The sequence below is a fragment of the Hemiscyllium ocellatum genome, chromosome 22 (assembly GCF_020745735.1).
Source record: "Hemiscyllium ocellatum isolate sHemOce1 chromosome 22, sHemOce1.pat.X.cur, whole genome shotgun sequence".
Taxonomy (NCBI): domain Eukaryota; kingdom Metazoa; phylum Chordata; class Chondrichthyes; order Orectolobiformes; family Hemiscylliidae; genus Hemiscyllium; species Hemiscyllium ocellatum.
Window position 1 is genome coordinate 21888865 of NC_083422.1, and position 15624 is coordinate 21904488.

Sequence of the window (15624 nt, forward strand, 5' to 3'; positions counted from 1 at the left end):
TTTTAAACATTAAGCATAGTAAAAATGTCAACCTTGCACTTAATAGTAAACAGGCATTGCTGACAATACAGATGCTAACATCTTGATGGATCCTCAATAATAGACCACTATTGTATTCAGGTAATCACAAGAGGATGGTATGCAAACAAAGCAATGAGGAAAGTGGGTATCATTGAGATGTCAATTTGATTTACAATTAATTTTGAAATGGAAACTATACCTGACATCCTCAGCAACATGATTGCAAAAAGTTGTCAAAATATAGGCTTAAGATTGTTTTAACATTGTGTTAGTGGAAGCTATCTTGAGATCTATTAACTCTTAAAATAAGGTTAAAGTTACTTGTTAAATTTCTACTCAAGCAAATTGTAAACTTCTGGTGTACAGTTTTCTTGATAAAAAGGCAATGCTGGTAACTGACTGAGATAATTTGATTAGATTTTATTTATTACTGTCACATTTACTGAGGAACAGTGAAACGTATTGTCTTACTTGCTTTACAGGCAGATTGTACTATACAAGTGCATCATGGTAACAGAACAAACTGCAAGGTACAATGTTACAGCTGTTCACAAAAGATAACTTTTAGTTAATGGGCATAATCAGATGATAGTGAGCTTATTTGGAGTGTCAAATTAGAAGTCTTTGTAAATTACCTTCAACAAAACATTTAATATTTTTTTTCTCCAGTATGTTCCCAAGTCATGACTGAAAATCTGATGTCTAATTTTATTAATAATGTTTTTAGAAATTTACGAGAAGTAGGATTGGTTAAACAATCTTAATTATCCAGGTATTCATTATTCTATGAAGTCAAACAAAGCAAGTGTAAATTTGTCAAAATTAAATACTCTGAAAACTCCCATAAGTAATTAATTAAAATATCAAGCTGTTTCCATGACAAAATTAAAATCGTAAATATCACTGGTGGGGAAGGAGGTGCCTGTGGTGCTTGGCATGGATCTGTTGGGCTGAATACCTGAGTTCTATATTGTGAATACTGTATAATAATGAACCAGTAATTACACACATCACAGTTTAGACATTGATCTTCTTAGAGCTGCTCATTTATATAACAACATGTAACTGAAATACTAGCACACTTCACACTGCTGAAGCACATACATTAATCCCCTGCAAGCAACAGACAAAGAGGCAGGCACAACACTGAAATGTCTATAACACCCAGTCTCTCAATATCTGAACTCCGCCATTGAGTTTTCACTCGCAAAGTTACAGTAGCACGAACTGCAGCTCTGTAATTTAAAGGCATCATTAATTACATTTTCACCTCACATTAAATTTACTTGTGATAAAGGAAAATTATATTTCTATTTAAATGGGATTTTTCAAAGTTGGGATAGCTCTGCGTCGTCATAAAATAGCTACTAGTGTTTTTTATATTATATACTGCACAAGTAAAGTTAGTACAACACACATTCTGTTCATCTAACAAGGCATTTAATAAGATTTAATGAGATGGATAATGAATTAAAATGATGAATTTTCTTTATTCACGTGTGGGATGTGGGTGTTGCTGGCTGGCCAGCATTTTAATGTCAGTCTCTAGATGCCCTTGAGGAAGTGGTGGTGAGGTCCCTTCTTGAACTGCTGTAGTCCACTTGATGCAGGTAGACTCATAATGCCATTAGGGAGGGAATTCCAAGGCTTTCAAACAGTGACAGTGATGGAATGATGATATTTTTCAAAGTCAGGATGGTGACAGCTTGGAGAGCAACTTACAGCTGGCAGTATTCCTATGGTCATAAATGGTCTTGCAAATACAAATTCTTACCTTTTTAACTTTGCAATTATATTTAATATGATTTAATATTCCTTGCTACGTGCTATTCACCTGCTATAGAGGTTTGCCATCAGCCCCACTGCTGTTCCAGCCTGAAGTATTTGTGTTCTGTCCTTGCTTTGGCTCTGATCACCTTTCAAAGAGTGGAAGGTGAGGAAGGAATTGCTATCAGTTGATCTGAGATTTAATGTCTCTGATTGGAATGAGGAGGTGACCAGTGAAGGAAGAACAGAGGAGTTCAGGCCCCATTGCTCCATTTGCAATATCTAGAGAGACCAAAATTACTATTGAGATGAACAATGACATCTGTTACAACAAAAACAAAATATACACGTTGCTGGAAATTTGAAACCAAAACAGAAAATTCTAAATTACTTAGCAGATATTACTTAACATCTGTGAAAAAAAGAAACAGAGTTAATGTTTCAGGTCTGCAACCATTCATTCAAAAGCATGAGTGAAACAAGGATCCCTTTAGGATACCATGCTGACAGTTTTTTATTCAGTAAAATGGTGATATGTCAGAGGAGCTTAAAAAGCAACATACAGCTTGTCTCATGTTCACAGTGATGTAATTAGTAGCATGGCTCCATTACAGAGTATGTCGGATCAGAATTCAGCAGTGTATTTGAATAATTGAGCATGATATTGACAAAAGCAAAAAATGAGCGGCAGATTGGCTGAATTAGGGCAAAAGAGGGTGATGCTGCAGAATTTTAAGGTGATTTTTTTGATGAATAGAATATTTGGTTGAATGAGGATACTATGTTGAGTTTGTAAACATTATGGTTCAACCTGAGGGAGAAGGGAGGGAAAGAGGACGGAACCAGTTGTGAAGGTATGAAGTTTTCCTCAGGTCCAAAAACAATTGCTTTGGTCTTCACAATGTCTAATTTTTACAACTCACACAAGACAGGATGTCAGTCAAGCAGTCTTGTAACACAGAGGAGATAGAGGGATCAAAAAGACTGGTTGAGTGACTGAACTGTGAATTGTTCTAAGTGGGTTCCTTAAAACCTGAATATACATTAGAAAATTCACTTTTCTTATCTAAGTAGAAGAGTCTAGTTGAGTAAACAATACAAAGTTTATTAAATTAATGCAATAATTTTAAGATTGTTGGGAGCATGCTAGCCCCAGTTCTGTCTCACAAAGAATCCTTCTTTACTCTGACAAATTCCTTATGATCTCACCATAGTGGGTAGGTGCTTAATCAAGTACCCAATCAAGTATTTACCTTTTCAGACCCATACTGTCAGCCTAAATAAAAAAAAGCTAACCCCATGTCTGCACTGAACACACCAATGTGTAACACAGAGGAAGAGGAGAAGGGTGGGGGAATAGGTGCAAAAGATAGAATCACAGAACATTCCTGAGATGATAGGATAGGAATTGGAAATATTAATTGCTGGAAAAATTTATGGATGGATAAAAATAAAAAGCTGCTTCCATCAAGCTAGACAATCAAAGATAGGCTTTAGGTAGGAATGTTATGGTTGACCATGTTGAAAGCTCCAGAGGAGGTTGTGGAGAGATAATGCACCATGATTATTGGGAAAGTTATCTGTGACTTTGGTTTATTCATTATTTTTATTCTTATTTTTGTGTTTTGTGACATTAATGATTAGAGACTCAAACTGAGAGTTGTGGGAGAGACGGATATGGATGTTCATTGATATTAAGCCTAAAAGATTAGAAATGGGGCTAATTCATAGATGTAATGGGTCAAATGGCAAGTAGGGAAGAATAGCAGTAGCTTTGAAACACAGGAGGACAATGGTGATGGAGAGGGGAAGAACATACAGTCCATTAGCCTAAGGGCCAGTAAGAAATCGGGTGGTCATGAGTGATCATGGGCATGAGTTCACAGAGGATGGTTTATGGAATATGAGCAGGCAAGAGAAATGTGAAGAGAATTTGAGGAAGCTGATACTCCTGAGTGTAAAGTCACAATATGTCAGTCACCCTTAAACAACTGTGGCTCCCAAGGTCAGGGTGTTTTTTGTAATGTAAAGATGTTTGCAGTAGTGCATTCAAATAGGTGACAACTTCATGCTGGTCATGTACATGTGTTAGAGATTATGTGGAAATGTGTGGGTTCTGCAATAAATGTAAGAACACAATCTGTGATACTTCAAGCTACATTTATAAAATCTATAAAACTTTGTTCATAAATAATAACAAGAAAAATATTGACTTCATGGTATGCTTAACAAATATAGTTCCCATTGATATATCCTTCATTCGACTTTTATCATTGAATATACCTCAATATACTTCTTTGCCAGCTCAAGGAACTCCATTTTCAGCTTCATTTCTTCAAGCTGCTGCTTCAGTTTGGGCAGCACCACCTTTGCATCAACTCCTTTAAATTAAAATGTAATGTTACATTGTAAATATACAGCAAATAAGCCAAGTCAACCAATGAAAGCCTTAGGGACAAAGACTTGCATATCTTTTCAGCAAACTCAATATGGTGCCATGAGTTGAGGACAGCATGCTAGTACCAATTTTCCACCAACATCAAGAAGTTTTCATTTTGCAGTGACCCAACAGTGACCAAGTAACTAAAGTCAGGCCTCAATCTGATTCTGGAGGGCAAATATCCATAACTATGCTTGGCAAGACATTTTATTTATGGAAGGTAGCACTGTCAGGGACTTATGCACTTGAACTGGTTTAATTACCTGTTGAAGGAGTGGAGTTGATTAAAAACAACTGTAATTGTTCAAGTGGTCACACTGGTAAATTGACCAAATGCAAATCTAATGCAGACTCTCTGAAAATCTACAAAAAACATCCTATGAAAGAAACAGAAAACAATTCTAAACTATATGGTTGGTAGCATAAGTCTGTGTAAACACTCCCCACACTAGAGACAAATAGCTGTCTCATGGTAGGGTTGCATGCCTCAAGGTTGAAAGGGGAAAACATAGGAAAAAGGCTACAAAAGCAGGTTAAGGAACTCATCTCTTGACGCTGGCCAACTTGTCCAATATATTCAAGGCTCAAGTCAGGAGGGTGTTGGAATGACTTCCACTTGCCTGGATAAGTGCAACTGCAGTAATACTCAAGGAACTGGTACACCATCCAGGATGAACAGCCTCTTTGATTGGCAAACCACTTCAACATTCATTCCCCTCCCCACCAATGCACCGTGACAGCAATGTGCACCATCTACAAAGTGTATTGCAGTAAAACACCAATGCCCCTTTGACAGCTTCTGCCAAACCTCCAACCTCCACCACCTAGAATGACAAAGGCATAGATGCATGGGAACACCAACTAGCTGCAAGTTCCTCTTCAACTCACACATCATCCTGACCTGGAATGATATCACCATTCCTTCAATGTTGCTGATACAGATGCCCACAGCTTTCTTCCTCACAACATTGTGGGTGTACCTTCACACCCAGCTTCTCAAGGGCAATTAAAATCACAGAATTGTGAGGGTGCACAGGAGGCCAATCAGACCACTGCATCTGTGACAACTCGTGGAGCATTTTACCTTAGTGCCAATCTCCTGTCTTTACCCATAAACCTACCCACTGGTTTTATTTAAATAATAATCCATTGTCCTCTTGTGCAATAAGGAATAGGCAATAAATGTTTGCTAGTCAGTACACCTGCTTCCTATGCACAAATAACATTAAAAAAAACCGAATGTACCATATTAACCTTTGTTTCTTTTTTCTTGTTGTTGGAGTTTCTGGTAGAACACTTTAGTTTTTCGAAAGTTCTTAGTCTCCATCATCAATTGTTGTTCAATTTCCTGTGAAACCGAAATAAGGTCTGTTTAACTTCAGAAAGTAAAAGAAAATCCTTTGCATTTAGCTATCAGGAACAGTGCCTTCGCGGTAATCCGGAGGCAATGATAATGGTCCAGAGATTTAAATTGAAATCTCACAGGCAGCTGGGTGAATTAAAATTAACTTAAATAAGTCAGGAATAAGATGTGTGAAGGTAAGCATGAAACCTGCAGATAGTCATAAATGCCCAATTTGGTTCACTAAATTCTTTGAGAAAGAAAATCTAACCTAAATATGACTCCAGACACACAACAGTGTGAGGGACAGTTAACAGCCCTTTGAAGTGGCCCAGTAAACCAACCAGTCGTACCAACCTGCTACAGAAAGTCAAATAACAATAAAACCCACTGCAACAAAGGCCTATACAGAGCAGTACACTTGCCTTACCAACATCCTTTGCAAACATTTGGTAGAGCTGTCCGACAGGCAACAGCACAAGATAGTACGAATTATATTGCACTACCAACATCTCAGACTACTTTCATCACAATCAATGAGATGGTGCGATCCCCCAGTGAATAGGACCAGCACAGCTGGCAGTACAGTTGGAAGACAGTAGCATCTAGCGTCATTAGTACTGACCCCAAACCCCACCAGGTTTTGTTGCATCAGTTCAAAATTGGGAAAGGAATTTTCCTACTGTTTATCACATATTACTTTCCTGCTGGACCTTAAGTTTCAAATTTAAGATCTAATTTGACACCCAGCTACCTGCACATCTGAACCTTTATGATTGTCTACCTTACCATATCCTGTGTCATTAACTAATCATCAGTTTATTTGCAATCAACATGTCCAAACATTGGCTCTGAAACACAACTCTAATTCATTTTCCTGCATCTGTTCCAGCATAAAGTTTTGTTTACCTAGAATTGATATTGTCACAAACCTCTTGTAGCACTTGCACTGGCTTCAAATTCTCCAGCCTCACTTATTCTTTCTTTGAGATTTCTTCAGTCCTTGAATCGTTGCTATCATCCTCTAACCTATCCCACAGTAATATATGGTACATTCTTCTCTCCTTCCATTGTAGCAGTGTTGCAGGATCTTGGTCACAGTCACAAACCCCAGAATTCTTTCTTCAGGTTCAAATTCCTCCTGAAGTTCAACACTTTCTTGAGGTGCCATTGCTCAACCTCCACAGTTCTCTTCAGAACGTGAATAACACACAAATGGAAAAAGGGGACTTTTAATTGACATTGGATTGAAAGTGCTATTTCCAATGTGCAGCTCCTCAAGTCCAATAGTGCCAGCGACAGCCGTGTCGAACACTAAATGACATGCAGTCTGCAGGTTCCAAGTCTCAGAGTTCAGGACCAAAACTGTCACATGGGTAGGGAGGTATGGTGGGGATAGGGGAATGGACACTCTGATGGAAAGGTCAGAGAGGAGGGAAGACCATGGGGTTAGACCCTGTGGGTAGGTCACTTGTAGAGTCATAAAGATGTACAGCATGGAAACAGACCCTTCAGTCCAACTCATCCATGCCGACCAGATGTCCCAACTAAATCTAGTCCCACCTGCCAGCAACTGGCCCATATCCCTCCAAACCTTTCCTATTCATATACCCATCCAAATGCCTCTTAAATGTTGCAATTGTACCAGCCTCCACCACTTCCTCTGGCAGCTCATACCATACACACATCACTCTCTGCGTGAAAACATTGCCCCTCAGGTCGCTTTCATACCATTCCCCTCTTAATTTAAACTTATACGCTTCAGTTCTGGACAGGCCCACACCAGGGAAGAGACTTTGTCTATTTATCTTATCCATGCCCCTCATTATTTTATAAACATCCATATGGTCACTCCTCAGCCTCCGACACCGTAGGGATAACAGCCCCAGCCTATTCAACCTCTCCCTTTAGCTCAAATCCTCCAACCCTGGTAACATCCCTGTAAATCTTTTCTGAACCCTTTCAAGTTTCACAACATCCTTCCAATAGGAAGGAGACCAGGATTGCACATAATCTTCCAAAAGTGGCCTAATCAATGTCCTATACAGCAGCAACATGACCTCCCAACTTCAATACTCAATACTCAATACTCTGATTCATATCATACCAAATGCCATCTTCACTATCCTATCTACTTGTGACTCTACTTTCAAGCAGCAATGAATGTTCACTCCAAGGTCTCTTTGTTCAGCAACACTCCCTAGGACGTTACCTTACTTAATGGTATAAGTCCTGCTAACATATGCTTTCCCAAAATGCAGCACTTTGCATTTATCTAAATTAAACCCCATCTGCCACTTCTCAGCCCATTGGCCCATCTGATCAAGATCCTGCTGTAGCCTGAGGTAACCCTCTTCACTGTCCACAACATCTCCAATTTTGGTGTCATCTGCAAACTTACTAACTGTACCTCTTAAGCTCATATGCAAATCATTTATATAAATGACGAAAAGTAGTGGACCCAGTACCAATCCTTGTGGCACTCCACTGCTCACAGGCCTCCAGTCTGACAAATAACCCTCCACACCATCCTCTGTGTTCTACCTTTGAGCCAGTTTTGTATCCAAACAGCTAGTTCTCCCTGTATTCCATGAAATTTAACCTTGCTGATCAGTCTCCCATGGGGAAGCCTTGTCAAACCCCTTACTGGACTCCATATAGATCACATCCGTCACTCTGCCCTCATCAATCCTCTTTGCTGCAATCAAGTTTGTGAGACACAATTTTGCATTCACAAAGCCATGTTGACTATCCCTAATCAGTCCTTGCCCTTCCAAATATATGTATATCCTATTCTTAAGGATTCCCTCCAATGACTTGCCCACCACTAATGCCAGGCCCACCGTCTATAGTTCCCTGGCTTGTCTTTACCACCCTTCTTAAACAGTGGCACCATCTTAGCCAACCTCCACTCTTCCAGCACCTCACTTATGACTATCGATGATACAAATATCTCAGCAAGGGGGCATGCAACCACTTCTCTAGCTTCCCACAGGGTACACCTGATCAGGTCCTGGGGATTTATCCACTTTTATGTGTTTCAAGATCTCCCGCATTTCCTCCTCTGTAATATGGACATTTTTCAAGATGTCACCATCTATTTCCCTACATTCTATTTCTTCCATGTCCTTTTCTACAGTCAACACCAATGCAAAATATCTGTTTCGTATCTCTCCCATCTCTAGCGGCTCCACACAAAGGCTGCCTTGCTGCTCCTTAAGAGGCCCTATTCTCTCCCTCGTTACCCTTTTGTCCTTAATATATTTGTAAAAACTCTTTGGTTTAACTCTATTTGCCAAAGCTATCTCATGTCCCCTTTTTGCTCTCCTGATTTCCCTCTTAAGTATACTCCTAATGCCTTTATACTCTTCTAAGAATTCATTCGATTTATCTAGTCTATACCTTACATATAGAGTCATAGACCCATGGAGATGTACAGCATGGAAACAGACCCTTTGGTCCAATCCATCCATGCCGACCAGATATCCCAACCCAATCTAGTCCCACCTGCCAGCACCTGGCCCATATCCCTCCAAACCCTTCCTATTCATATACCCATTCAAATGCCTCTTAAATGTTGCTATTGTACCAGCCTCCACCACTTCCTCTGGCAGCTCATTCCATACCCGTACTCCGTTTTCTTAACTGAACCCTCAATTTCTTTAGCTATCCAGCATTCCCTACACCTACCAGCCTTTCCTTTCACTCTGACAGGAATATACTACCTCATTTCTGAAGGCTTCTCATTTTCCAGCCATCCCTTTACCTGTGAACATTTGCCCCCAGTCAGCTTTTGAATGTTCTTGCCTAATACCATCAAAATTAGCCTTCCTCCAATTTCAAACTTAAACATTTAAATCTTGGCGATGCTTTTCCATCACTATTCTAAAGCTAACAGAATTATAGTTGCTGGCCCCAAAGTGCTCCCCCACTGACACATCAGTGACCCTGCCCTGTCTTAGTTCCCAAGCATAGGTCAGGTTTTGCACCTTCTCTAGAAGGTACATCCACAATATGAATCAGAAAATTTTCTTGTATACACTTAACAAATTCGTCTCCATCTAAACCCTTAACATTACGGCAGTCCTAGTCTATGTTTGGAAAGTTAATATCCCCTATCATAACCACCCTATTATTCTTATGGATAATGAGAACTCCTTACGAATTTGTTTCTCAATTTCCTTCTGACTATTAGGTGGTCTTTCATACAATCCCAATAAGGTGATCATCCCTTTCTTATTTCTCAGAACAACACAAATAACTTCCCTGAATGTGTTTCTGGGAATATCCTCCCTCAGTACAGCTGTAATGCTATCCCTTATCAAAAACACTACTCCCCCCTCCTCTGTTGCCTCCTTTTCTATCCTTCCTGTTGCATTGTATCCTGGAACATTAAGCTGCCAGTCCTGTCCATCCTGAGGCACATTTCAGTAATTATTATGATATCCCAGTCCCATGTTCCTAAACATGCCTTGAGTTCATCTGCCTTTCCCGTTACGCCTCTTGCATTGAAATAGATGGCAGTTTAATTTATCAGTCCTACCCTGTTTTATGCTTTGTCCCTGCCTGCCCTGACTGTTTGACTCACTTCTTTTCTCAACTGTACCAGTTTCAAATTGATCTCTTTCCTCACTATCTCCCTGCCAGTATATTAGTCCCCCTCCAATTCAGGTGCAATCCTCCTTCTTGTACAGGTCATTTCTATCCCAGAAGAGATTCCAATGATCCAAAAATGTGAATCCTTCTCCCATACACCAGCTCCTCAGCCATGCATTCATCTGCTCTTTCCTCCTATTCCTACCCTCACTAGCTCACAGCACCGAGAGTCATCCAGATATTACTACTCCTTTCGAGGACTTCCTTTTTAAATTTCTACCTAACTCTCTACACTTTCCTTTCAGAATCTCATCCTTTTCCCTTCCTATGTCATTGGTTTAAATGTTTACAATGACCTCCTGCTGGTCCCTCTCCTCCTTAAGAACATTCTGCACCCTCTCTGAGACATCCTTGATCATGGCACCAGGGAGGCAATGCACCATTCTGATCTTTTGCTGCTGGCCACAGAAACGTCTGGCTGTGCCTCAGACTAAGAGTCCCCTACACAATTGATGTCTTGGAACCTGATGTACCCTCGTTGCATTAGAGCCTGTCTTGATAGCAGAAACTTGGCTGTTCGTGCTACATTCCCCTGAGAATCCATCATAGAGTCATAGAGATGTACAGCATGGAATCAGACCCTTCGGTCCAACCCGTCCATGCTGACCAGATATCCCTACCCAAACTAGTCCCACCTGCCAGCACCTGGGCCATATCCCCCCAAACCCTTCCTACTCATATACCCATCCAAATGCCTCTTAAATGTTGTAATTGTACCATTGTCCACCACATCCTCTGGCAGCTCATTCCATACACGTACCACCCTCTGCATGAAAAGGTTGCCCCTTAGGTCTCTTTTATATCTTTTCCCTCTCACCCTAAACCTATGCCCTCTAGTTCTGGTCTCCCCCACCTGAGGGAAAAGACTTTGTCTATTTATCCTATCCATGCCCCTCATAATTTTGTAAACCTCTATAAGGTCACCCCTCAGCCTCTGACACATTAGGGAAAATAGCCCCAGCCTGGTCAGCCTCTCCCTGTAGCTCAGATCCTCCAACCCTGGCAACATCCTTGTAAATCTTTTCTGAACCCTTTCAAGTTTCACAACATCGTTCCGATAGGAAGGAGACCAGAACTGCATGCAATATTCCAACAGCCACTCTCTACATTTTCCAACACAGCATACTTGTTTGAAATGGGGACAGCCACAGAAGACTCCTGCACTACCTGCCTACCTCTCTTACCTTTCCTGGAGTTAACCCATGTGACTGTACCTGCAACCTTTCTACTTTCCTATAACTGCCATCCAGCAAATCCCCTTGCTCTTGTAAATTCCTCATTGCCTCCAACTGTCTCTCCAACTGATTCATTCAATCTGATAGGATTTCAAACCAATGGCATTTATTGCAGATATAATCCTCAGTAACAGGTAAACTCTCCCTAAACTCCCATATCCCATAACACTGTCTTATTCCTCTACAAAACACTGCTCCAGGCTCACTTAATACTCATAGCTTATATTTTTATGTTTAATCAAGAGACATATCTCAAATAAAACGTATAATCAAGAAAGAACCTACTCTACGCACTACTGCAGACTTACTGTAAGACCAATCTTAAAACTATTCACTTATCTGTTTCTGTGCTGTGACATCTCCCAAACAGGTTCCTCCAAGATCTCTCTCCCTCCTGCACTGCCTGACTGTGTGCTGCCTTTGTCTGTTCCGCTTTCTTTTAAAAGTCCTGTTGTTTTTACTTTTTTCCTCCAAAGTTCCAAAACAATGCAACAGTATATAAAACAGTAATTGCTGCTCCTGGCATTTGAGAAAATAACCTCCAGCATCTAAAATACCTCAAAAAAAGAGCAGCCTTTTGCAGCTAGAAATTTTTCCTGTCCCCCAAGGGCGCCTTTGAGAGAAGGAACCATCCTGAGGCCTGAGCAGATTGAGCTGCCATACATGTTCCTTGTGCCTGACCACAAACTGTCCTCAGAGTCGAGAGTGTGGTACTGGAAAAGCACTGCTGGTCAGGCCGCATCCGAGGAGCAGGAGAATCGATGTTTCAGGCAAAAGCCCTTCATCAGGAATCCTGTGTCCTTTTCCAGTACCACACTCTCGACTTTCATCTCCAACATCTATACTCCTCACTTTTGCCACTAAATTCCCTCAGTTAGGATGGGGATCAGAGGGCAGATCATTCTCAGCCTTATCCACCTCCATTAAGTTGCAGGCAGATAGGAGTGTGGCGGCCACCTTGGAATTTAATGAGTCCCTCCTTGCCTATCAAACTGGCCAGTTGGAGACTACATACTCATAGAATCCCTACAGTGAGGAAAGAGGCCACTCAGCTCGTCAACTCTGCACTGATCCTCCCAAGAACATCCCTAGCCCCATAAACCCTACATTTCCTATGGTTAATCCACCTAACCCCACATTCCCCTGGAGGCTATGGGGCAATTTAGCATGGCCAATCCACCTAACCTAGTCTATTGGAGGAAACCAGAGCAGGGGTAGAATGGGGCAAATTCCACACAGTCAGTCATCTGAGGCTAGAATTGAACTCAGGCCCCTGGTGCTGTCAGGCAACAGTGCTAACCACTGAGCCACTATGCCACCCTAGTGACAATCCTGTCACTAATTCAAAATCTGGATGTACTCTCCCCTGCCCTTGCTTTTAATACCTGAGTCAATCACCTTCTTATCTAACTCAGCCACCAACTCAATATTCACATCATGGGGTCATATAATAAATCTCTACCATTTGCAGCAAAGCTTGTTCAGTGATTGAGCAAATTGGAAATGTAGGGACAGCCCAAATCAGATTTGTGGAATAAAGAAGCAAGAGTGTCTTGTCTGGAGGAAATGAAATGAGGCCCCAACACTTTAAGAAAGTTTTTGTTTGTAAAATGTTTACATTATATCATCTAAGTTAAATTTTACTATTTGCCACAATTGCCTGGTGATGAAGTCCTAGAGTGTTTACCATTGATGCCCCTTTCACCAAGTGATGTAATTCACCTTCATCGGATATGTTCCAAATTGCTCTCTGAGTATTTAATTGATATTTCAGATCTATGAAGGAAAACATTACAATCTTATTTAGCCTGAATCCAGTACTTCCAAAAGTAATGCTTGCATTAATTTGATTTTATTTAGCATTGCTTTTGAATGTTTTCAATTTTCAAACGGCATCTTGCCATTATTCATATTATCAACCTTGAAAATTAATTTGAGCAATGCTTTCAGTGTAAATGGTCAGTTGTAGCTGGTGCACATCTCAACTCCATCTACTCTCCCTGGTTCCATTGCCCTTAATTCCCGAGCCAAACAAAATGTAATCATTTCCATTTTGACATTTTCAGTTAGGCCCCTAAAATGTGTTTGGAAATTTGTGTAAAATATCGCTTCCTAACACAAAATAAGTTCGGGCTTGTCTCCTTGTTCTGAATTCTCCCACAAGGGGAACACAGCTCTTTTTACTCACCCTGTTAGCTTCTTTAATATTTTAAACATTTCAATTAGATTACTTTTTCAGCTTTTATACTTAATCCACACACAATTAATGCACCCTGTCGTCATAATTTAACCTTCTTAGTAAAGTTAATGATGAATCAGTGCTGCACATTCCTGAAGCCAACACATCTTTCCCAAGATGCAGTGCCTGGAATTGACCCAGTCCTCTAAATAGACTCTGGACAATACTTTTTCTAACTGTAACATTAACTTTCTTCCCTTTACATCCCATCCCGATTTGTGATAAATGACAAATTTCATTAGTATTTTGAATTATCTTCAGTATCTGTACTTGAACTTTTACTGTTTCTTGTATTTCAGCCCCAAAAATCTCTCGGCTACCCCGTCCCCAAGTTTCTCAACATTTAGGAACCAACCTGATCTTTCTTTCTAAAAATCCAAAGTGGATGAGATGAACTCAGACTTCACCAAGTTGAGCCTAATCTGAAAAAGTTTTGTCCACACACTTAATCTGTCCCATTGCAATTTCTCATTCACTGAATCACCTCGCTTGGCATGCGCATGCAAATGGGCAAAGTGGCACTCTATTCTTTCATTTAAGTTTGTTATAAATATACTGAAAAGCTAAAGCCCAGTATAGATAGCTGGGTGACCCCATTTGTCATATGCTGACAATTTAAGGACCTAACCACCATCTGTATCCAGTCTTCCATCTGCTAAACAACTCCCTACCCATTTAAATAAGGACCTGAAATATCAATTAACTACTCAGAGAGCAATTTGGAACATATCCGATGAAGGTCACTTGGTTAAAGGGGCATCAATGGTAAACACTCTAGGACTTCATCACCAGGCAATTGTGGCAAATAATAAAATTTAACTTAGATGATATAATGTAAACATGTTACAAACAAAAACTTTCTTAAAGTGTTGGGCCCTCATTTCATTCCCTCCAGACAAGACACTCTTGCTCCTTTATTCCACAAATCTGATTTGGGCTGTCCCTACATTCTAGCCTGTGTGCCATTCATCAGATCATGGCTGATTTGCTTTGCACCTCCACTCTACGTTCCTGCATTTCCCTGATAATTTACATTTCCTTGGTAACCAAGAATCTAACCATCTCTGCCTTAAAAATAGTTAAAGATTCTGCATTCTAAACCTTCTGGATATTGGAATTCCAAAGACTCACAACCCTCTGAGAGAAAACATGTTTCCTCATTTCAGTTTTAAATGACAGTCCTTACTTTTAAACCATGAATACATTAATTCCAATTCAATGCTCTCATTCTCTGATAACATTTTATATTGGAATCTGATTCAGTACCACCTTGAAGCTCTTTTTTTATTCAGAGAAGGTGGCAACTAGGGTCAGGCAATAAATGCTGGCCAGCCAGCAAAGTCCACATCCCACATATGAATTTTTTAAAAATGCATCACACTACTAAAATTTTCAAAGCATTTATCTTGGATTTCTAGATATGCCTTTCCCTTTATAAAACACAACTCATACTTGTCTATAATAATCATTTATTGTGTCTTCTTGTTAGTTGATAGCAGCAGGTTTGCAACGAACAAAGGGAAATGAATATTAGAACAATAGTAATCAATAATGCTTTATTTTAAACTTTATTTTATTGTCTTCTGTCCATATCAGTATTTTCAGAATCTATTGTTTCCAAACACTATTTCACTTGTAATGTTTATTGTATAGTGTTATGCACACTCTGTAGCGGTGCTTTTAAAATCTCATTCTCAAAACAAAGAAGTGTACAATTCCATTCAGAATTCAAATGCTCATATGATTTTAGCTGCAAAGTTTGCATAATAAAGGAGTCGTGACATGGTAAGTTTTAACTGAATGGCCTTCAGTAAGTGAATTCTGATTCTTAGCTTTCATACATTTCTGTGTATTCTCTATAAAATTAATTTCTTGCTCAACAAGAAAGACAATTCCTTAGAAAGTGACAACAACATAAACTACA

At 39.9% G+C, this 15624-nt stretch overlaps 1 protein-coding gene across 1 annotated transcript in view; it reads right to left on the reverse strand.

Annotated features, from left to right (window-relative positions):
- The window catches only part of LOC132826137 (kinase non-catalytic C-lobe domain-containing protein 1), a 179990-nt gene that overhangs the window by 36963 nt on the left and 127403 nt on the right, over positions 1–15624 (reverse strand). Inside the window, exons 18-20 of the mRNA XM_060841784.1 lie at positions 5483–5576; positions 4072–4169; positions 1856–2070 (exon numbers count right to left, since the gene is read on the reverse strand). Of these exons, the coding sequence (XP_060697767.1) occupies positions 1856–2070; positions 4072–4169; positions 5483–5576 (407 nt within the window). The remainder of the gene's footprint in view (positions 1–1855; positions 2071–4071; positions 4170–5482; positions 5577–15624) is intronic.